The sequence below is a fragment of the Vulpes vulpes genome, chromosome 12 (assembly GCF_048418805.1).
Source record: "Vulpes vulpes isolate BD-2025 chromosome 12, VulVul3, whole genome shotgun sequence".
NCBI lineage: Eukaryota > Metazoa > Chordata > Mammalia > Carnivora > Canidae > Vulpes > Vulpes vulpes.
Window position 1 is genome coordinate 70963143 of NC_132791.1, and position 24265 is coordinate 70987407.

Below are 24265 nucleotides of genomic sequence, written 5' to 3' on the forward strand. Positions count from 1 at the left end.
TTTATTATCACTACTCTGCTCTACAAGAAATGTTGTGCTAATAGGGAAATTGATAGCTATAAATTCTTACATTAAAAAAGAAGAAAAAGGGACACCTGGGTGGCTCAGTCAGTAGTGTCTGACTCTTAATTTTGGTTCAGGTCAAGATCTCAGGGTCATGAGAGCAAGCCCTGTATGGGCTCTGTGCTGAGTATGGAGACTGCTTAAGATTCATTCTCTCTCTCTCTCTCTCTCTCTCTCTCCCTCCTCACCCTCCACTTGTGAGCTTGCTCTCTAAAAAAAAAAATAAAAAAAAAATATAAAGGAAGAAACAATGGAAGAGAAAAGATCTTAAAACAACAACCTTGCACTTTAAGGAAAGCAGAAAAAAGGACATTACTCCTGATTTTACTAATAAAGATTATAATACAATACTGTAAACAGTATTACCCGGTAATACTAGATAATACAGTAATACCCTTTCATGATAGGGAAAAAAAGTGAACAAAGTAGGAATAGAAGAAAAAGTCATTAATGAAATGATATATATGAAAAAACACAGATAAATAGTATCATACTCAATGTTGAAAAACAGAGCTTTTCTCCTGTGATCTGGAACAAGACAAAGATGCCCATTTTTATTCAATATAGTATTGGAAGTCCTAGCCAGAGCAATTAAGCACAAAAAAGAAATAAAACAACATCCAAATTGGAAAAGAAATAGTAAAATTTTCTTTGTTCACAGATGAAACAATCTTGTATATAGAAAACCCTAAGGATTCCACCAAAACTATTAGAACTAATAAAAATTCAGCAATGTTGCAAGATAGAAAATCAGCATGTAAAAATCAATTGAGTCTCTATATACTAACAATGAACAATCTAAAAACAAAATTAAAAACTCAATTTATAGTAGTATCAAAAAATAAAATACTTAGGAACAAACTTATCCAGGGAGATGGAAGACTTGTACATGGAAAACTATAAAAGATTGGTGAAAGTAACTAGAAAAGATATAAATAAATGTAAAGGCATCTTGTGTGTGTGGACAGAAGACTTAATATAGTTAAGATCTCTACCTAAAGTGATCTGCAGATTCAGTGTAATTCAATCAATATCCAATGACGGCTTTTTTTTTTTTTTTTTTTTCAGAAATAGAAGAGTCCATCCTAAAATTCATATCAAGGACCTCAAATAGCCAAAATGTCTTAAAAAATACAATTGGCAGCCTCACACTTCCTGACTTAAAAACTTACTGCAAAGCTACAATAATCAAAACTGTGTTTTAGTGGCATAAAGACAGTGGTGTATACAATGCAATAGAGAGAGTCTAGACATAAACCCTAACATATATGGTCAAATGATTTTCCACAGCAGTCTCAAGATCATGGAGAAAAGACAATATTTTCATCAGATGGTGCTGAGACACTAGATATCCACATGCAAAAGAATGAAGTAGGACCCTTACCTCACACCACATATAAAAGTAAACTCAAAATGGATAAAAGACCTAAACATAAGAGCTAAAATTATAAATCTATTAGAATAAAATATAAAGGAAAATCTTCACAACTTTGGATTTGGCAGTGATTTCTTGGATATGACACCAAAACACAGGCAGTGAAGGGAAAAAAATAAATTGGATTTATTCAAAATTAAAATGTTATACTTCCAAGGATACTGTCAAGAGAGCAAAAAGGGCAAACCACAGAATGGGAGAATATATTTATTTTTTTTTTAATTATTATTTTTTATTATTTTTTAATAAATTTATTTTTTATTGGTGTTCAATTTGTTAACATACAGAATAACACCCAGTGCTCATCCCATCAAGTGCCCACCTCAGTGCCTGCCACCCAGTCACCCCCACCCCCCGCCCACCTCCCCTTCCGCCATCCCTAGTTCGTTTCCCAGAGTTAGGAGTCTTTCATGTGGAGAATATATTTAAAATGGTGTATCTGATAAGGGATTAATATCCAGAATATATAAAAACTCTACAATCCAACAAACAAATCCTACTTCAGAAGTAGCAGAGGACTTGAGTAGACATTTCTCCAGAAAAGATGTAAAAATGGCTAATGAGCATATGAAAAGATGATCAATATCACCAGTCATTAGGGAAATTAGAATCAAAACTACAGTGGGATGAACACTGGGTGTTGTATATAAGTGATGAATCACTGAATTCTACTCCAGAAAGAAAAAAAACATCTGATTCTTTTTGCAATCCCTTCTTAAGCCATCAGTGCTTTCCATTTTAAATTCATTCTTGAGCATTTTTGGTAATAATTAACATTCTCAGAGAAGGAAAAATAAAAGCATTGATTTTAGCTTGATGCCAGGCCAGTTTTTAAGGATTATTTTCACTGCTCCAGTTTGCACTTAAGGATGATCAGAACTGCCTCCTTTTATATTTTGAGTTTGGTCAGATTTTGTAAGCTGTATTCATCACTTACTCTTAAAAGGAAAAATGTATTAAATTCTTTTGAGCTAACACCACCACCAAAAAACCCTTCCAAATGCCACAGTGAGATACTACTGTATCCAGAGGGCAGGAATGCAAGAGCAACCTGGCTCGGGGTGGGGGAGTGTCCCAAAAAGACAGGGTTCAGCCACTGCTGCTGATACAATCCAATGGCAGAGAGACAAGTGGTGGTGAAACAGGACAGGAATTTATTGCAGTGAGGCTAATACTGGGAAGACAGTGGAGTAGTATCTCAAAGGTGGTCTACAAAGTACTGAAAATACTCTAGATTTATATAAGGAAAATGTGGGACAAAGGTCGGTGGGTACAGGCAGGTGGGCAATAAAGTTCACGTCGGTCCTTATCTTGGGGTCCATCACACAGGACCTTGCTGGCTCAGGGCTATTGGGGGTAGTTTTGTTCCCATGGGGGATGCCTTGCCTATAGGGTCTTTTGCCAGAGGCAAGAGATAAGATGGAAAAAAGGACTTAAGAAAGTTTGAGGTCGAAATGGAGGTGGTTGAAGTGTTCTTTTACTACTTCACACCTATTGGGATGACTACCATAAAAATACCTCATGAAAAGAAAAGGAAACAGCAAGTGTTAGGCTGTATGGGGAGAAATTGCAGCCTGTGCGCACTGCGGAGGGAATGTAAAATGGTGCAGCCACTGTGGAAAAGTTTGGGGATTCCTCAAAAAATTAAGCAGAATTATCGGATGGTCCAGCAATTTCACTTCTTGGTATGTACCCAAAAAAACTGAAAGTAGGGACTAGAAAAGATATCAGAGTTCATAGCAGCATTATTCACAATAGCCCAAAAGTAGAGATAATTCAGACATCCATCAATAGATGAATGGAGACACAAAATGTGGGATATATATACAGTGGTATATGATTCTGCCTTGAAAAGAATGGAGTTTTGATACATGCCATAGTGTGGATGAACCTGAAGAGTCATGCTATGTGAAATAAGCCAGACACAAAAGGACAAATATTATATAATTCCCCTTATACGAGGTTTCTAGAGTAGTCAAATGCATAGAGACAAAGCAGAATTGTGGTTACTAGGGGCTGGGCTAAGGGGGCAAGGGAGTTATTATTTTTAGAGCTTTTAAAAAATATATTTATTTTAAAGAGAGTGAGAGAATGGGGGGAGGAATAGAGGGAGAGGAACAAGCAGACTTGGGGCTCTTTCTCATGACCCTGAGGTCATGATCTGAGCTGAAATCAAGAGTTGGGTGTTCAACCACCACCCAAGTACCCCAGGATTATCTTTTAATGTGCACAGAGTTTCAGTTTGTAACACTTTGTAAACATTTCATTTTTAAATGTTTATATCATTAGATTGCTTCTTTCATGCTTTCAGATTTGGTGACATGCTTAAAATGGTCTTCCCTGAAGATCTTTACTTATATCGTATTCTAGGTTTTCTTTTGTTCTTTGTTTTTGTTTTTTTTTTTTAAGATTTTATTTTTCATGAGGGACAGAGAGAGAGAGAGAGAGAGAGAGAGAGGCAGAGACACAGGCAGAGGGAGAAGCAGGCTCCATGCAGGGAGCCCAATGTGGGATTCGATCTTGGGATTTCAGGATCACGCCCTGGGCTGAAGGCAGGCGCTAAACCGCTGAGCCACCCAGGGATCCCCTTGTTCTTTGGTTTTATTTCCTATTCTTCAGTTTTCAGTCCGTCCAGGATTTTGTTATGAAATAAAGGTAAATGCTTTTTACTTAAATTTTGATAACCAATTTTGATAAGAATCTTTGTTAAATAATCTCTTCTTCCTTCTGCTAATTAGATTTGTCATCTTCATCATATAGTAAATTTTCACATTATGGTTCCCTTTATATATGATTCTGCATGATAGGCACCTATCACCTGAGAGTGAACAGCTACAGACCACAGCCTCTCTCTCTGGGACATCCCTGAAGGATGGTGGCGAAAGTAAATCTTTGCAGTGAGCAGAGCCTCTATACTCATCATGAATATTTCCTTCTTATTTTGTTATGAGTATGTTTGTATATATACATATATATTAAGGAAATATCTGTGTTCTATTCCCTTACCCTTTTATCATGTAACATAGATGTACTGACTTTGTGTCAGTATTTAAGTATCAATTTTACATCATAGTATTTAAGCGTGTGATATCAAAAGAAGAGTGAACTCCACTGGAAGAGTTTACCTCATTTTCTGGCGAAGGTATTAGTGTGTTTTGCTTTGTATGCCAGATAGTTGGATCCTGTAAGGATGTAATGGTTAAGCAAAAAGGAAGGGAATTTAAAGGTTTGGAACACTCTTGGCCTATCCATATTGAAACAAATGAGAAAGCCTGTTTGGGTGAGAACACTCTAAGGATGTGGCCAAGCTTTGGTCAGATTAGTGTGGAGATCAGTCATTTCAAAAGAGGCCGAGATTATGGAAGATGGCCCTGAAAGCAATTCAGAAATCAAGGCTGCCACTCTCATCACAGGCCCCGAGTACAAGCGCCTGGATGGCACAGTGATTACACGAGTGGGACCACCTCTGCAGTCCAGGGGGGGTCCAGATGCTCTTCCCAGGGCCTCAGGGGTGAGTGCCAACAGAGAGGTGCAGGCAGGCTGTGCCCCCATGAAACTGTGGGAGCATGGCTGCCTCCACCTAGATTTTGATCATGGGGCCACATGGCAGGGCCCCAGGTAGAGAGCCACAGCCTGGGCTGGGCCACCTCACAGGGCTGTGGTAATGGAGGGGCCGTTGTAAGAGATAAGAGTGGGTGCCCCACTAGAGCAATGTCTGGCAGAGCTGTGGGGGTGTGGTCACTTTGACCCCAGACCAGCAGAGCCACCAGCTGAGATTCCAGCCCAGGAGAGCTGCAGGGAAGGTGTCAACCCCAGTTAAAAAGAGTGCTGGCGGCACAGTGACCACTTGGCATAACTGCAGGCAAAGGATGCTGTAACCTGAGAGTGCTGGGGAGGTGGGAGCTTGGCCCTACTGGGCCTGGAAGTGGTATGTGGGGCTGAAGGAGGTCATTCTCCACCTTAAGGTTTAACTCAGTGCGATCAGTTAGGTTTGGGCCCTAACTGGGACCTGTCACTCCTTCTTTCCCGTTCCTCCTTTTTGTGATGTAAATGTGTATCCTATGCCTGTCCCACCACCATCTTTTGGAAGCACTGAACTTGTTTGGTTTGGCAGGTTCACAGCTGGAATTAATTAAGACTTTGGGCTGGGGGAAAGAACGGATTTATTCTGCTTGTGAGGACCTGAATTCAGGGGGATGGGGGGGTGCTAGATGCCATTTACTGCATGTTTGTGTTCCCCTCGGATACATACATCAAAACCTACTCCACAGTGAGATGGTATTTGGATGTGGTGCCTTTAAGAGGATATTATGTGACAGTGCTCATGAATGCGATCAGTGCCCTCATAAAACAGACCCCAGAGAGCTCTCTTGCCCCTTCTATCATGCGGGGACACAGCAAGAAGACTGCAGTCTGTGGACCAGAAGCAGCCTCTCACCAGACACCAACCAGATCTGTTGATGTCTTGGCCTTGGACTTTCCAGCCTTCAGACTGAGAAGTAAATGTTTGGGGGCACCTTGGTGACTCAGTTGGTTAAGCATCTGCCTTTGGCTCAGCTCATGATCCCAGGGTCTTGGGATCCAGCCGCGCATGGGGCTCCCTGCTCAATGGGAAGTCTGGTTCTGTCTCGCTCTCTTTTCCTCCCCTCTGCTAGTGTACTTTCTCGCTCTCTCTCTCAAATAAATAAATAAATAAATAAATAAATAAATAAATAAATAAGATCTTTTTTAAAAATTAAAAGAAAAGGTATGTTTGCCATTTAAGGTACCTAGTCTATGGTATGCTGTTTGGTTCTTCTTCATTTTCTATTCTTTTTTTTTTTAAGATTTTATTTATTTGTTTGAGAGAGAGCAGAGAGAAAGCATGATCAGGGAAAGGGGCAGAAGGAGAAGCAGACTCCCTGCTGCGCAGGGAGTGTGATGTGGCACTTGATGTCAGGATCCTGCAATTTTGCATACATCTGTCCAGACATTTTTTTCTGTGTATCATAATATGAGCACAGTGAGCACAGTGGCTCATGTTGTCCTGTAACTTGTTATTCTAAAACTGTATCCTTGCTATCTTGTGATATCGATATAGATCAGTCATGATTTTTAAGGGCATATATTTAATAGTATTTAATAATTCCCACATTGATGAGCATTTAGACAATTTCTAATTTTTCTACTATTATAAACCATAGGTTGATGAACACTCATAAGCAACTTGATGGATTATTTCTTTAATGATAAATTACAAAAATTCTAATTGCTGAGCCAGAGGTATACATATTTTTAAGGCTTTTGATAAAATGAGCCAGGTTTTGCTTGAGAAAGTTTGTCCCGGTTTACACTACCATAAGCAGCATTGGAGTGCCTGATTGATCCTCCAAAGATATTACATATTTTCCTTTTAAAAATCATCATGTCAGAAAAAACAGGTACATTAGCATTATTTTATTTTTCTATTTATTTGATTTGTAGTGATGATGACCATGATTTTCATATTACTATTGCTGTCCTCTGCCATTTTTGTGTGTGTGTGTGTGTGTAGGTGTAGGATAACCTGTTATGTAACTTGCACATGTTCTTTCTTGCCATTCATCTTTTCACTTCTGTGGTAGGCTTTTATTCTATTCTATTAATTTGTCTATAAAGAGGTCTCATGCAGTCAGGTCACTCCATAATTTGTATGTTGAGCCTAAAAACATGGCTCTCTACAAAGGCCTTTTAAAACCTATCTGTTGGGACACCTCAGTGGCTCAGTGGTTGAGCATCTGCCTTAGGCTCGGGTCCTGATGCTGCGGTCCTGGAATTGAATCCTGTATTGAGCTTCGTGCGGGGAGCCTGCTTCTCCCTCTGCCTGTGTCTCTGCCTCTGTCTCTATGTGTCTCTCATGAATAAATAAGTTAAAAAATCTTAAACCCCCAAACCAAAAAAAAAACCCTATCTGTTGTGGGGGCACCTGGGTAGCTCAGTAAGTTAAGTGTGGGAACTTTATTTTGGCTCAGGTCATGATCTCCAGGTTTGTGGGGTGGGGCAGAATAGGGCTCCCTGCTCAGTGCCGAGTCTGCCCTCTCCCTCAGCCTATTTGCATTCTCTGTCAACCTCTCAAATCAATCAGTCTTAAAAAGAAACCCTATCTGTTGATGCTGAATTCTAAAGCTTTAATGTCTTATTTATTTAAAATATTTTGTGCTTTATTTCAACATGCACATATATTATAATACAGTGCAAAGTTTGAACAAATGAACTTTTCCTTGTTCACTTTAAAAATAAAACTGCTGGTTATTTTCCCAGCAAAAATGGGTTTAACAGAGTAGAGAATTGCAATCTAGGACAAGCAAAATACTGCAAAAGGATAGGCAAATCCAAGGCAGAACCTCTCTTTTACAGAGGAGAGGGGGGGGCTGTTGTAAAAAAAAGTCCATTGGGTTAAACTGGAAGTATAGTGGCTTCTCATTGGTTGAGCTGTGACAGTCTGTGTCACATTGAGCTGTGACATTGGCTGGGCTGTTGCTGGGGGAGGAGGAAAACCTTTCTTCCTCCCAGTGGTAGTAAAGTAGCAGCTAAGGGCAAGGGCTGCAATTGACCCTGTAGGGTGTGAGAGCCCCCCTGCTGGCCTCCTGACTCCATTTTTTTTTTTTAAACAAGCCCCATGTCCAGCGCAGGGCTTCAACTCAGAAACCTGAGATCAAGACCTGAGCTGAGATCAATAGTCAGCCACTTCACCAACTGAGCCACCCAGATGCACCTCCCCACTCCATTTTAAATAAGGTTTCCTTTTATAAATTTTTACACTTCCAATATTAATTTTCCACAATGCAAGAAACATTCAAGATGAAATATAACCCATTTCCCTGGGAAAAAGTGAAGTCTCACAATAACTGAATACCACGAACTTTCCTTTCACTTTTGCTCATAGCGTTGTGCTCCCCACAGTGGAACCTCACTCTGATATGTAGGAGAATCGTGGGATCCTTCTGCTACTGTCATAGCCTCAGTAGTGTGGGAGCATATCAGGTGTTTTTCCTGACACACAGCCTCTAGTCCAGAGGGGATCAATGTATAAAACATAGGTTTATTTTCCTAAACTATGTGGCTTCATATCTAAAAAATGTGGAAAAATTAAGTCTTGAGTATCATTGCACACCTACCCATTGTCTGCCCATAATTCATCCTGTTCCTTTCTAAGAGAAAGGCTATTTTACTGGAAGTGGTGGCATATTTAAGCCTAACCAAAACAATAGCAGTAGCAAAACAAAAACAAAAACAAAAACAAAACAAAACAAACAAACAAACAAAACCCAGCCTGCCTTGTAGTTAGGGAGAGAGATGAGCAGAAGCATCTGTGTGGGGCTTTGAGAGAGCCTTTGCAAGTGGCAAGTCTTTTGGTTTTGCGGTCTTCATCCTGCCTACCTGGGACAGGAAGAGATAGATGGAGCCCCAGTAGCCACCTTAGAAGCATGGGGATGATGGCTCCACCCTAGAGATGGTGGAGGAGAGAGCTGGAAGGAGCCTCAGTTTCTCTGAAAGAATACATTAAAAATTCCTCTAATTTCAGGCTTTTTCTTAGAAAATCATCTGTCAGTGTGTGGAAGTAGGTGCTGTTGAGGCAATGGCAGAGTCATTTTCCATTTCCAGACATCCTGGACCTCTCTAGATATCAACCGAGTGCTCACCACTGCTAAGAGGATTTGGAGCCCTTGCTGAAGAGTCTTCCTACAGCCTCCTTCATGTCCTGGTTCCTCAGGCTGTAGATGAAGGGATTTAGCATGGGCGTCACCACTGTATACATGACAGTTGCCACTGTGTCCTGGACTGAGAAGGACTTAGGGGGTCGTATGTATACCCCCAGGACAGTTCCATAGAACAAGGTGACCACAGATAGATGGGAGCTGCATGTGGAAAATGCCTTGCGCCTTCCCAGGGCAGAAGGGATCCGGAGGACGGCTGTAGCTATGCGGATGTAGGAAACTACAATGAGCGCACAGGGGGCCACAAATAGGACCACGGCACCCAGGAACATGTGTTGATTGACACGCGTGTCTGAGCAGGCAATCTTCATCAGCAGGTAGGCATCACAGTAGAAGTGCAAGATCTCCCGGGCTGAGGAGCAGAATGTCAGTCTGTTCATGAGGAGTGTGTGAACCAGGGAGATGAGGCCAGAGCATGTCCACATGAGTGTGGTCAGTCCCCTACAGAGCTGAGGAGTGATGATGGTGTGGTATAGCAGGGGTTTGCAGATGGCCACATAACGGTCCAGTGCCATGGCCGCTAGCAGAAAGGTGTCCAGGTTGGCAAAGGAGATGAGGAAGTACATCTGGGTCAGGCAGTGGGGGTAAGAGATAGTCCATGTTCCTGCTACGTGGTTGACCAGCAGCTTGGGGATCAGGTTGGTAGTGAAGCAGATGTCAACAAAGGAGAGATTGATAAGGAAGAAGTACATGGGGGTGTGCAGGCGGGGATGGGAGCCGATGACCAGGATGATGAGTGTGTTCCCAGCCACAGTGACCAGGTACATACACAGGAAGAGCCAGAAGAAGACTTGCCGCTGCTCTGGGTCACTGGTGATGCCAAGTAGGAGGAACTCGGTGACTCCTGTCACATTCTCCTTCCCCCTGGACATCCCACTGTGGCTTGGGGAGGGGACAGGCTTCACACAGAAGGAGGAGGACACAATCCCAGCAGAGCGTGGTCTTGCTGTATGTTAAAAATCAGCAGTCAGCAGACTGACATTCTGCTCCTCAGCCTGGGAACCTCAAATCTAAGGTTGTTGGTAACCAGAAAAATGAACAGAGTTTTGTACCCATAGAAATTCCTGCTTTTTGTCAAGTGTTTATTGCATGTCACCATGCTAAGGACTTTATGTGCATGATCTCTCTAAATCCCCACAAAAGAGACACTTTAGGGATCCCTGGGTGGCTCAGCAGTTGAGCACCTGCCTTCGGCCCAGGGCATGATCCCGAAATCCCGGGATCAAGTCCCACATCGGGCTCCCTGCATGGAGCCTGCTTCTCCCTCTGTCTGTGTCTCTGCCTCTCTCTCTCTCTGTGTCTCTCATGAATAAATACATGAATAAAATCTTTTTTAAAAAGAGACTTTAATGATTCCTACTTTCCAGATGAAATGGCTGAGACTCAGAGTATGTAGTTTGCTCAAGACCACATGGGCAGTAAGAGGCAAAGGAGATTTTGAATCCATGATCCGAAACCAGAGCCTGTGCTTCTCTTTACCATCCCACTACAGAGGACCCACCTCATGGCTCCTCTGACGCTGTGTACTGAGGGCAGTGTCACTGAATCTTTGACCTCAATTCAGCAGCATATCCTCTTAAGAGAGGACCTCTTTCCCTGGGTCTTGCTTACTTATCTGACTGCGTGTGCTTCCTGCCTCAGGGCAGGGCCTATGCACTGGCTGTTCTTGGCCTTTCATTCTCTCCACCTGGACCTCCACATGGCTGATTTTTCATCTTTCTATCTCTGGGAAGCTATGTCATTTGTTGACTAGTGTATAGTGTGTTTTCCCCATGAGGCTGTGCCCTCCTAAGAAAAAGGCTGTGCCCATGTCTGGAACAATACATAGCACATGGTCAGTGCTCAACAAAGTGGTCAAGTAGAAGAATGAACTTTCACGAAGGTACTGCATACCAAAATTGACCAGTAAAAAATACATGGACACCATACTGAATGAGAAATGTTTTGTTGTGATTATTGAATGCACTTAGCAAATAAAATTGTGGCTTACAGCAGAAATTGGAGTGAAAGTGAGCAGAGTGAAAAGCAGCCAGTGTCAAGTCATAGGCAAGCCCAAGGCTTCATGTCAACAGGAATTTCCTCAACTGTATGAATGAGGAGGTATTGTGTATCTGGTCTGTGTGATTGACCAGAGGAGCAAACCAGCTCTGCAAGCCAAATGCAGCCTCCAGGTGTGTGTATTTAATTTAGAGCCTTAATGTTCAACAAGATATTTCCTATTTGCTGACTTTTTAAAAATCAAGGATTATGGGCCTCTTGTGTGGCTCAGTTAAATGCCTTCAGCTCAGGTCATGATCTCAGGGGCGTGGGATCGAGCCCTGCATTGGGCTCCTGCTCAGTGGGGAGTCTGTTTCTCCCTCTCTTCTCTCCCTCTCTCTCTCTCTGAATTCTTAAGGGACATCTGCAGCTACTTTCATACAACTTGAAGTAAAGCAAAATGGCAGAAATGAGGAAACTTCCATCCATTTGCTCATGCCATCATCAGGTGTGTGTGAGGCACTCATATCGTCCTTGTGGGGCTACCAGACCCTATGTTCTGAGAGCACTACTGCCATCCAGAAAGCACTTACTAAACTCATAAATTGATATGTTTAAAGCCAAGAGGGAGTAGAGTTGAGATGTGTTGGAAACTCATGGCGTGATGGAAGGGGAAATGGTACATGGTCTATGGGGAAGAACTCTGGGAAATGTAAGACAATAAAGGCAGCCTTTTCAATATTTTCTTTAAAATTCCACATTGCTTAGTGTTTGGTTCAGGAGCCTTAAATGGAAACATCAGAAATCCATTCTGTTTGTGTAGGACTTTGCAACATGCACGGCCCATGTGCATTCAGAAAATTCTGTAGAAGTTAATCCACTTCTAGATGAGAGGTGAGCTCACCTCTCATCTAGAAGTGGATTTAATTCTTTATTCTCAGTTTCCTCCTCTGTACAATGGAGATGGCCTGTGAGATGGTGACTGAAAGAGCCTGGCACTGTCATTCCATGTCACGCATTAGTCAGTGGGTGGCAGCTCCCAATCGAGCTGTTATACCCCTTCCTCAGAACCACATCAGGCATCATGCATAATGCTGACAGAAGAAAACCCAAAAGCCAGACCCTTCCTGCACTTAAAGGAGCTGTTAGATGAGAGGTGATGTGGCACCATGTGTGAATCTGCTAACCTCACGTCTGAGCTTCTCCCCCATTCCAGCTTCCCCTGGTCTTACTTGATTGCCTGTGCTGATCTTAATTCCTTCCCTGGATTGTAGCTCTGGCCTTCACCTCTCTCCTCCAGGATTGGCTGCAGATTCCATGACTGCCCCACCTGGAGCAGAGCATGGGCAGCAGAGCTGGGGCAGGTGTAATGAACTAGCACAGCCTCCCACCTATAGGAGAAACTTGCCTGGAGCATCTCTGGAAGGGATAGCACTCCCACCATGTGTTCTCCTTCAGTGGCGCCTGCTGTTTCCCAAAGCAGCCTCCAGCCTGCTTTTCTTTGAACCCTAAGGTTAAAATTTTCTATAAATTAAGAGTTTAGAGTGATCCCAAGGTCTTATTTGTGGCATTGTGGGATGCTGTTTGAAGCAGACGATCATGCCGTTGTGCAGAAGGTGAGGTCCTGGTCTGGGAATGTGGGACCCGCAGTTGCCCGAGCAAGGTTGGACAGATAGCCACTGTAGGAGTTACTGGTGTGACTGAATTTTGCACTTTGTAGTTTCTAATGGGGTTAATTGATAGCATTCTCAGGCCATGGTTTACTAATATCCAAAACAGTTATGTTGATTCAGGGGGCACCTGGGTGGCCCAGCTGGCTGAGCATCTGCCTCTTGATTTTGGCTCAGGTCATGATCACGGAAGTGTAGGACAGAATCCCACGTCGGGCTCTGTGCTCAGTGTGGAGTCTGCTTGTTTCTCTCCCTCTCTCCTTCCCCTGCTCTCTCTCTTTCTCTCCCAAATAAATAAATAAAATCTTTTTAAAAAGAAGAGTTATATTGACTTTGTATAAAGACTTTCCCTATATATGACCTGACTTACCTTTCTGCAGTCCTATGAGGTAGGTGAGTCAGACAGCAAATGTGATCACCCCATGGATAATAGAGCTAAAGATGAATAAGATTGGGAAGTATAACTGTGGACTTACAGGTAGCAACCTACTCAAATCTCAGTGCTCTGGGGCATGGGGACAATACCTGGGGTCCTGGGCAGCACCTTCTGTTCTCTTATCCTCTGGGCTGGAATTGTCCTGTCTATAGATGTGTAGGGACTTTATGGTCCCCACCAGAGTGAACTCCCAAAGCTCCTGATTATAGGCAGTCCACCAGGAATTTGTCCATGTTCTGCAGATCACAAACAAATCACCTACCCTGGGGGCTAAAGAATAAAGAAAGGAGATTGCATTTGTATTGTGGGTCAGTGACAGAAGAGCTTTCCCTGTTGGGAATCTTCCGGGTTAGCTCAAGCCCCAGCTGAACTCTGGGCCTCCATAGATCCACATTACTCTGCTCTATTTTGCCTTCATCAAAGGACTGAGAGAGAATTGACAGATCTAGGTCCTAATGTGGAGCAGACCCATTTTATCCTCTGATTATTCTGAGTATATATTTTGGGGGGTTGGTTAGGATGGCATGAAATCTTGGAGAACCATCCATGATGTGCTGGGGTAGAAAATGCCAGAAAACAGAGTTTGGGCAGTGGCCTATGTCATTCTGCATCTGACTGTTTGGGGATTAGGGTTCCTAATCTCCATGTTGTCACTGGGGTCAGAAGTCACCTTCTGGGTGGTGGAATGGTTCGTTGCCAGGTATAATCTTAGTAGTCATTGTGATCATATCTGTGACTGTGCTGAGGGAGGTACCGGGGTCCATACTGGAGCAGAGCCTAGAACTCTTTTCACACTTCTCTCCAGCCTCACCCATACCAGTTGTAAAATAATGTTTTTGGTCTAATTGTCAACATTGCTTCCCTGGTTATATGATTTAAATAGTATTTATTGGACACCTGCTGTATGATAGAGACTCTTCCAGGTTCTACAGGAGAGAGAAGTCAGACAGGGTAGGTCTGTGTTCACACTGCTTTCACTCTAGTTGGGGAGGTAGCACAGCTTTCCATGAGTAAATGGTTGGAATACCACATAAAATCAACCCTGGTCTAGTGTCATGTCTGCCACACTTTCAGGAAACTGCTCTTTCGACTAATTTCTGAAAGGTATTAAATTGCAGGTTGTATATGAGCATTGGTTTTTGGAAGTCTGGATTGTGCTCACATAACTTGGCTCAAAAGGGATTTATTTGTCTATATATAAAGACCTAAGAAAGAGCAAAAATGATCTGCATCCTTCTTGGCAAATATATCAAAAAATAAAAGTGAGGATGTGCCAAAATATCACTCATACCTCACATATAAAAATTATAACGAGCTCAAACCAGTAGTGTTTGGCTGTCAACATGATATGCCTGAAGTTTTGAGCAAATATGAGATGGCCTGTTCTGAAAATGAGGTTGGCAGGACCCTAATTACCTCTGTGTAGCTCACACATGGAAAAATCAGTCTAGATAACCAGATTTACTAGGGGTCAGAGTTCATCAGTTAGACAACACCAACTTTCATTGACAAAAGGTAAATACAACAAAGGTCATGGCCAGAACAAAGTCATCTGCTGAAGGCTGATTGACATTGTGAGAGACAAAGTCCACATGAAGCTTAGCTCCTGCCCTCAAGCACGGGGAGGCAAGAGACTACAGGCAGGACAGTAACTTGCCATTCCCAGGAAAAGGCTTCAGCTCCCTGGAAGGCTCCCTGGCTGGCGGGGCCTTGAAGCACAATTTGGAGGGAGAGAAGGGTTCCATGAACTGGGAAAACATCTCATTGCAGTGGCCATGACATGGAGCAGTCCCTGCTCCCCTGGGGAGAACAGAGTCTGGGGAAATATGCTGGGAAGAGAGATGAGCCTGTCTTTCAACATTAGCTGAGCTAAAGTCAAAACTTTTCCCTGCAAGTTGTTTCAACTGCTTGCAAAGAGCTGGCCCCTAGTGGCTAATTAGTGCTACCTGGAAGTGGCCTATGAGGAAGAGGGATGGTGTCTGTTGGGTGCCCCAGCTGCAGAAAGCAGGCCCTGGAGGGTGACTTCCCAGACACAGTCCTGATTTCCTGGCTGCTCCCAAGGAGGACTCTGCCAGCCTGGCCCTGCATCTGCTTCTGTGGGGGCGGGGGGTGGGGGAGGCCACTAGAGGCCCCAAATGATGCTGAGCTCTAATTTATGATCTGTTTATCTCCTGTGCAGGAAACCACAACCAGAAATGACTCACCAGTTCTTACCACAGAGCCTGTGGCAAATCTCAACACACATGTTTGTTTCTTCAGTTCAGCTCATTATAAGTTAGCATTATAAATAGGAGCCCAGAACCTCCTTCTTTGTATCCCCTCATGTGTCCAATTCAGTATACCTCAATTTTTTTCCTTTTTCTCCCCCCACCCCAATTTTTTTTATTGTGGTAAAATACACATGACCCAAAATTTACCATCTTAACCATTTTTAAGTATACAGTTCAGTGAAATTAAATACATTCATTACGTTGTGCAGCCCTCCACACCATCATCTCCGTAATGCTTTTCATCTTGTACAACTGAAACTCCACCCATTAAACTGCCCATGTTCCCTCTCCCCAGCCCCTGGCAACCACCATTCTACATTCTGTCTCTGTGATACCCCCACTGGGACTGAAAGTGTATACAGTTTTAGAATCAGCAAATTCAGACCCACACTTAGCTGACTATGTCCTGTATAATGGTAATGTGAAAGATAAAGGAATTTTCAACATGAAGAATGTGAAAAGTCCCGAAGAAGATATAACTCTTGAGAACTCTTTTGTTAAACTTCTTTGTTAATCAACTTTTGTTGATTTCTTTAAATCTTTCATAAAAGTGAAAAGCGAAATCACACAGTATTTGTCTTTTTGTAATTGGCTTATTAACATAATATCCTCAAGGTTCATCCATATTGTAGCATGCTGTAGAATTTTCTTCCTTTTTAAGTCTGAATAATATTCTATTGCATATATATATATATGGCATAATTTTGCTTATCAATTCATCCTTTGATGGACACTTGTATTGCTTCCATGATTTAGCTGTTATGAATAATACTGCTGTGAACACAAGTGTATGAATATCTCTCTGAGTCCTTGTTTTCAGATCTTTTGGGTGAACACCCAGAAGCGAATTCCTGAATCATATGGTATTTCTGTTTTTAATTTTTTGAGGAACCATCATACTGTTCTCTACGGTGGCTGCACCATCTTACATCCACCAATGGTGTACAAATGTTCCAATTTCTCCATATTCTTGCCAACACTTAATGTTTTCTGTGTTTTGTGTGTGTGTGTGTGTGTGTGTGCGTGTGTGTGTGTGTGTGTGGTTTGTTGTTGTTTTGGATAGTAGCCATCCTAATTGGTGTAAAGTGGTATCTTAGAGTTTTTATATCCCTAATGACTAGAGATGTTGAACATCTTTTCATGTGCTTATTAGCCACTTGTGTGTGCTCTTTGGAGAAATGTCTATTCAAGTTATTTGCCCATTTTTTATTGGGACAGTTTGGTTTTCTCCCAGGGCTTACAGAGGGGTAGCCACTAGGTTCTGTGGTTCTCCCTGGGGTACCCTGTGGTATCCTGGGGACCCTCAGAGTCAGTTGTCAACATGAATTCAAACTGTCCCATTCTCCTCCTGGCCTTTTCACATAGCAGCTCTGTTTCCTTCTCTATGACCAGGGTTAGAAGAGCTTGTGAAGCCCCACAAGGTTCTAGGGCAGCACTCCTTGGTGCCGAACATCAGTTACACCCCCCCGCCCCAAGTCTCTGGGCTCCATGCTGGGGAGCTGGGCAGCAGGAGGGAGCCAGCTGCTGGGTGATTGCTGTTGTGGGCAGACACATGCACATGGCCTACCTCACTCCTTCCAAGCATTGAAAGGATCTGATTATAATAGTGTTTATTGATTTACATGAAGTAGGCTGGGATCAGTTTGTATTGCTAGCCTCGCTCCTGTTGATAAAGGTATGACATTGTGATTTATAGTAAGAAATATATATTTGGTCTTCATCCCTGTTCTAGCACAGAGCTCTTAAAATTCTTGGAATTTCCTGTGAGGAAGGAGATATAAAGTAATCTTTATTATGTTGAGATGAATTTGGGACTGCATCTAAAGGATGGGGTGGTGGGAATCATTGGAGCCCACCAAGTGATTAGAGAGTTGGAACTTTCAGCCTCACCCTCTAACTAACCTCAGAAGGGCAGAGGGGCTAGAGATTGAGTTCAGTTACCAATGGCCAGTGATTTAATCAAATACCTATGTCATGAAGCCTCTCTAAAACTCTAAAAGGATGGGGGCTTGGAGAGCTTCCAGGCTGGTGAACACATGGAGTCATGGAGAGAGTGGCCCACCTGGAGAGGGCAGGGAAGGTCCATGCCTTTTCCCCATACCTTGCCCCCTGCATCTGTCAACCCAAATAAAGAGGTAAAGTGAGACAAGTGCAAATCAGCAGAAATTGAGTTTATTCAAGAATAAAGGATTGCAATTCAGGAAATTTAAGCTGCAGGTCCTGATGTGGGAAGAGTAGGGTTTGAAACTGATGGCCAAGAGAGAATTCCTGAGACATCTTTGGTGTAAAAAGATTTTATTAAAGCCCGGGGACAGGACTGTTGGGCAGAAAGAGCTGCACTGGGGTCTTGAGGAGTGGGCCATTATATACTTTCAAGTTGGGAGGGAGTTAGGAATAATGTAAGCTTCCCAGGTATTTCCGCTTCACCCTTCCAAGGAGAGAACAAACCGTACCCCTCAACCATCTGACAAAGTAAACATATCGCCTGTGGTCTGCGCTCAGTCTAAATTATTTAGTCCAGCGTATAAAAAATTGAAAACAACCCACTCCTCATCACCAGACCTCAAAAGTGGTCACCCTGGGTTTTCTAACAGTGAACCTGGAATTAATATGACAGATGGAGCTTGTGTGTTAAATGCTGACAGTCCTCGCTGCAGTAAACACAACCGCCTCTGTGCTCTCCGAATTGTGCGGAAGGATGGCGACAACAAGGGCAGGAGTTTTATGCTTGTTCTCTACCTAGAGAAGCACAGTGTGGGTTTTTCCAGTGGGCAGATCTGTCCTTCCCACTCTGTGACCATGGCAAACGCTCCATCATGAGAACGGTGTTGAAGATTGGACCTAATAACAGAAAGAATTTTTTTGTCTGTCCTCTTGAGAAGGCAAAGCAGTGCAATTTTTTCCAGTGGGCAGAAAATGGACCAGGAATAAAAATTATTCCAGGATGCTAATATTTTCTCCTTCAGTAGGATATCTGACATTTAATTTCTTCACACTGTATATAATGTTTTGTCCCCATTTTGTTCAATGGAAAGGTTGTAGACTGTGGCACATTTTATAGTTATTGCAATATTTGAGAGCTGTTCATTTTTTCTTAATGCGTGCCATCTTTCCATTCTATGGCTATTTTTTTTGCCTTGATGAAGGCTCTGTGTGTTTCATCAGATGTACAGTGTATTCTGTTTATCATGTATAATGCATTTAGTAATGACAATAAAGTATTTTTAGTGCGCAAAAAAAGAGAAAAAAAATGAACACAAATAGCACACTTTAAGCATTTAAACAGTCTAAATTTTGATGCCAGAATAAACACAGGAGGGGCCAAACTCAATTACTTATGACCTGAGAATTTCTCTTTAAAGGGAAAAGCAAACAAACCAACCTTAGGATCTTCCTCCAGAAAACACCGAATTGGCCGTCTAGGGAGGATGAGCCCCAACTCCCAAATTACAGGCTTCAGCAAATCTCCATGATCTTAATTAATTCAACCTCTGGAGGAATGATCTGGAGTCAGAAGAATTTTGATTCCTTGTGTGTCTGAAAATGAGATACTGGTGATAAAGGGCCAGGATGAAGGGAATTGTTCCTATGTTTTCCCCCTTGACACCCTAACCAGCCTCTGACGTTGCCCAAATGCTCCGAAGGGACGCTCTTCAGGGCAAGTTTCTGGGGCTGCCAGGGGGGTGGCCTTCTTCTGACCTTGCCTTGGGGCTTCCAGACCTTCACTGGCTCCACGCTTTATCTTAAACTCCTCATCAGGGCACCTGGGTGGCTCAGTTCATTGAGCTTCTGACTCTTGGTTTTGACTCAAGTCATGATCTCAGGGTAATGGGACCAAGCCCCATGTGGGTTCCATGCTCCGCGTGGAGCCTGCTTACGATTCTCTCCCCTGGCTCTGCCCCTCCCTTGCTCTCTTGCTCTCTCTCTCTCTCTCTCAAATAAATAAATCTTTAAACAAACAAGCAAAATACCTCCTCACCACTGAACTGCCGTCATCTGGGTGCATCACCTCTCCTGTCCCCGCATTCAGACAAGACCACTGCTGTGCTTTCTCTCACTGTGGATTAGGCTGGTTGCCCATGTCCCATGAACGGAATCGTATGGATACACTCTTCAGTGTCTGGCTTCTCTCTCGCTACGAATGTTCTTGGATTTCTCTCTGCTGTCCTACTAGCAGTTCATTCCTTCGTAGAGCTGAGCAACACCCTCCAGTCTGGCGATCTGTTCACCAACTCACGGGCACTTGGGTTGTCTCCAGTATTTGCCTGTAAAGGAAGCAACGGTAAACACTCACGGACAAGTCTTCCGTGGGCATGGGTTCACTGCTTCCGGGCTGCGGTTGTACTGTATTATACTGTAAACACACCTTTAACTTTAGGAGAAACTGCCAAACAGATTTGCAAAATGATCACGACCATAAGGTTTCCAGGATCCTGAGGAACTAGCTATTGTTGGGAAAGGTCATTTATTACTGTTTAGTAAACCCTCAGTCATGGGACCCTGCAGATGTATATCAGTGGGTCATATGCTTGGGGGATGATTACCAACATAGATCTTGGGGAGTAGAGATAAAGGAAGTTTCCAAATGAATTTTTGTTTATTAAAGTAGACTTAAAGGACCCCGGGGGTTGGGCTAAGATTGCCTTTTGTCCTTAGCGAAGTATCAGCTTCAAGGCAGCGGAGTCCTGAGAGGACTGCCACTCTGCCTGTTTCAAGGATTTGAGAGGGGGCTGTAGGTAGTAAGGAAATTTAACAATTTGTCTTCTGCCTTTGTTCCCCATGTCAGGTTAGTCTGCTCAGGGTTTGGGGTGGGCTGTCTTTATGGGTTAGAAGCACAAAGAAGGTGAGTCCAGTCAGAGTCCAACCAGTAAAAGTTCACTGGCTTGAGGGTGGGGTAAGATTCTTGGCAGATAGTCATCAGTTAAGGAGGTAAATTTCAGTCTTCTGTAAATTAGCCATTTACAGGAAATCTCGGTCTCTTGGTTGAGTGTCATTAGCCTGAGGGCACAGGTGTGAGCTTCTGCATTCACCTCCTGTTTCCTTTTATTTTTTTTAAAGGTTTTATTTATTCATGAGAGAGAGAGAGAGGCAGAGACAGAAGTAGGCTCTATGCAGGGAGCCCGATGTGGGACTCCATCCTGGGTCTCCAGGATCAGGCCCTGGGCTGAAGGTGCCGCTAAACAGCTGAGCCACCCGGGCTGCCCTCCTGTTTCCGTTTAGACTGAAATCCTTTCATGCCTGTCTCCCAATTGGGAACTCCTGAGTTCTGTGCTATGACGATCAATTGGTGATCTACTAAGTAAAATGTTTCTCTCAGTTCTGTGAGCCACTCTGGCAAATTAACAGAACCAGAGGCGGGCATCATCAGAACCTCAAATTTAAAGCTGGTCAGTCAGAAGTGTAGATAACAACCTGGATTTATCACTGGCATCTGAGGTAGGGACAGTCTTGTAGGATGGGGCCCTTACCCTGTGGGATCAGATGCCACCTCCAGGTAGGAGGTGTCAGAATTGAGTTGAATTGTAGAACAGCCAGCCAGTGTCAGAGAATTGCATGGTGTAGGGATGAAACCCATGCAATGGTGCTGGGCCCAGAGTTGGAAAGGGCAAGTCCCTTCAAGCTGTGGTTCGGCTGAGTTGCTAATTACCACTACTGAGGTTGAAAGACTTGCCAGTTATTTCCTGAGCAATTTTGACATGTTGATGATGTGAACACTGTGTAAGCCTGGTGAAGTCAATGGATTGACCTCTAATTTGGGGAGGCCATGGGAGACGTGGTGGGCATGGTAGTGATGGGAAGAGAAAGAGAACCTTGTTTTCTACAGATGGTTCGGCATCTCCCTCAGGCCTTCTCTAGCTGCATATTTGTTACCACTCCACTATTTTGTCCTCGCCATGTCTTCCTGGCCCTCTGTATTTCCTCAGTTTTCTATTTTTTTTTTTTAAGATTTATTTATTTATTTGACAGAGCAAGTGAGCAAGCACACACACGTCCATGAGCAGGGGGAGGGGCAGAGGGAGAGAATCTCAAGCAGACTCTGCTGAGCACAGATTTCGAAGTGGGGCTCCATCCCAAGACCCTGAGATCATGACCTGAGCCAAAATCAAGAGTCAGACACTCAACCAATTGAGCCATCCAAGTGCCCCTCCTCAATATTCGATATTTACTTATACTTTTAATTTAATTTGATACGTGTATCTGTTGATATAATATACATACTAAATATGTATTTAATACAGATTTCTCTAATATTTATTTGATATATTTAATTAACTAAACATATTACTCAATAAAGTTAATATTTTACTATTTATGTATAGTTTATTATATATTTTCATATTTATAAATATTACATTATAATAGGTAAAACATTCATAGTTTATACTCCAACTTATTAAAATATAATACATAAAAATTATATATATATATATATATATATACACACACACACATTCCCTTAATATTTTTTGGAAAACAGCATAGCTGAATGTTGAAGACCAATCATTCTAACCCCATCCTTCCTGGGTTCAACCCCCGTCTTCTGTGGTTACTGTGTATATTACACTGGGTACCTCTTAATTACTGGACTTCCCTGTGCATCAGTTTACTCTGTAACATGGAGATAATAATACTGCCCACTAGGAGTAGTTTCAAGAATGAGGGCTTTAATGTACACACAGGGCCTTAGAACTATGTCTGGCATATATGACTGTCCTCCTTTGTCTTCTGTCTTCCACACTGTACCAGCATCTCTCAGACTCTTAATCTCTCCTTTTTAAAGATTTTATTTATTTATTCATGAGTGACACACACACAGAGAGAGAGAGAGAGAGAGAGAGAGAGAGGCAGAGACACAGGCAGAGAGAGAAGCAGCAGGCTCCATGCAGGGAGCCCGACGTGGGACTCCATCCCGGGTCTCCAGGATCACGCCCTGGGCTGCAGGCAGCGCCAAACCGCTGCGCTTAATCTCTTAATCTACTCTTAGAGTAGATTATGGTTTCAGATGAGTGCATGAAGGCAGTCCATGTGAGAAACATCACTAAAAATATCTGTTTGAGAGGGAGAATTTTTAAAACTCATGGCAAAAAACACATAAAATTTACCATCATAATTGGTTTTAAGTGTGATTCACATTGGTGTGTAGCTATCCCCACCATCCATCTCCAGAACTGTTTTCATCTTGCAAAACTGAAATTCTATATCTGTTAAACAATAACTCTCCAATCCCCCTCCCTTCAGCCTCTGGCAATGTCCATTCTGCTTCCTGTCTTTATGCATCTGACTACTCGAGATGCCTCATATGAGTGGAATCATACAGTTTTTGTCTTTTTGTAACTGGCTGATTACACTATAGCAAAATGTCTTCAAGGTTCTTCCTTATTATAGCATGTGTCAGAATGTCCTTTTTAAGGTGAATAATGGTCCCTTATGTGGATATACCACATTTTGTTTATCCATTTATCCACCTTTGGCCCCTGTGAATAATGCTGCTACGAATATGGATGTACAAGTACTTCTTTGAGACCCTGCTTTCAGTTCTTTTGGATATATACTCAGAAGTGGAATTGCTGGATCATATGGTAATTCTACATTTAATTTTTGAGGAATCACCATGCTGTTTCCCTAGGGGCTGCACCATTCTACATTCCCACCAACAGTACTCAAGCATTCTAATAAATGGAATTTTTAATTCCCCACTTGAATAACTGTGTAAGTTATCTCCTCTGTCCTAGTATTCACTGAAATCATAAAAACTTTACATAGTTCATGGTGGTTTGGCATATTTATTGAGGACATATGAACCTGTGGAAGTGAGGTTGCAATCTCAAGATAATTAAGTAGACCCATATGCACATAAGGGTACTGGGGAGGCTATTGCTCACATTAGAGACCCCTGGAACCATGGCCATGAGATTTGGTCCAACTAGAAGTTATCGTCCCTTGAAATTTCAGAGTGGATTTATGATTCCCTCCTCTTCCTGCAGGTAGCTCCACAAACACTTCCTGGCTCTAGAATTTGTTCTGGACATCAACTAGGACCCTGATCTTTGCCCAACAATGCCAATTGCAGTGGTAAAAAGACTCTGAAATCTCCATGATGTGGCTGTTTGGAAGGGATAGGACAATGTCAAATTACGGCTGTCAGAACAAACTGCGAGTCAGCATCTGTTACTGGAGGTGCTATCTCTGTCTGTCCAGATGGGGTGCTTCTTGAGCTCTGCAAGGTTCCCCAGGTAATACAGAGTTCACTGACTCCTTTGGCAAGTGTTGTGGTAGAGATACCTGAGATGCCAGAAAGTTCTGTAGCTCAGCATTTGACTTTCAGGAAGAAAAGAAAGGCAGGTACACAACCCTCAGGCTGATTATATTGTTCTCCCCTTTTGAACCTAGTAATGCTTAATTCAAAATGAATTTCACAATATTTTAAGTCTATTTATAGGAAGGCCAAGAAGGGATGTTTTAATTTCATTGCAATAATTATTTCACTACAATTAATTTCTACTTCTTTAAAACCCCATATGGCTTTTGTTTCTTTCTCATTTGGATCATCTATGGCCCCTTTCATCTCATGCTGAGTTAGATAAAGTCCAGTACCCATTCCTTTATCAGATGCCCCCCAAAGATGATTCCTTGCCCCAGGCCATGTGCCAGCTGATGCTCCATTTTTGATGGACCTG

The 24265-nt window shown here is 42.7% G+C and overlaps 1 protein-coding gene and 1 long non-coding RNA gene across 3 annotated transcripts; both read right to left on the reverse strand.

The window, feature by feature from the left end:
- Positions 1 to 9164: 9164 nt before the first annotated feature.
- On the reverse strand, positions 9165 to 10106 carry LOC112932449 (olfactory receptor 1D2-like). The gene has a single exon (XM_026015388.1). The coding sequence runs from the start codon at positions 10104 to 10106 to the stop codon at positions 9165 to 9167; it is 942 nt and encodes a 313-aa protein (XP_025871173.1).
- Positions 10107 to 17865: 7759 nt separating this feature from the next.
- Positions 17866 to 19847, reverse strand: LOC140594599 (uncharacterized). Of its 2 annotated transcripts, none has more exons than XR_011995607.1 (3): positions 19567 to 19847; positions 18970 to 19124; positions 17866 to 18428 (listed from the first exon to the last, which is right to left on the reverse strand). It is a non-coding gene; the product is annotated as an uncharacterized lncRNA (long non-coding RNA). The 2 variants fall into 2 exon arrangements; XR_011995606.1 differs by having other exon boundaries at positions 19559 to 19847.
- Positions 19848 to 24265: the final 4418 nt, after the last annotated feature.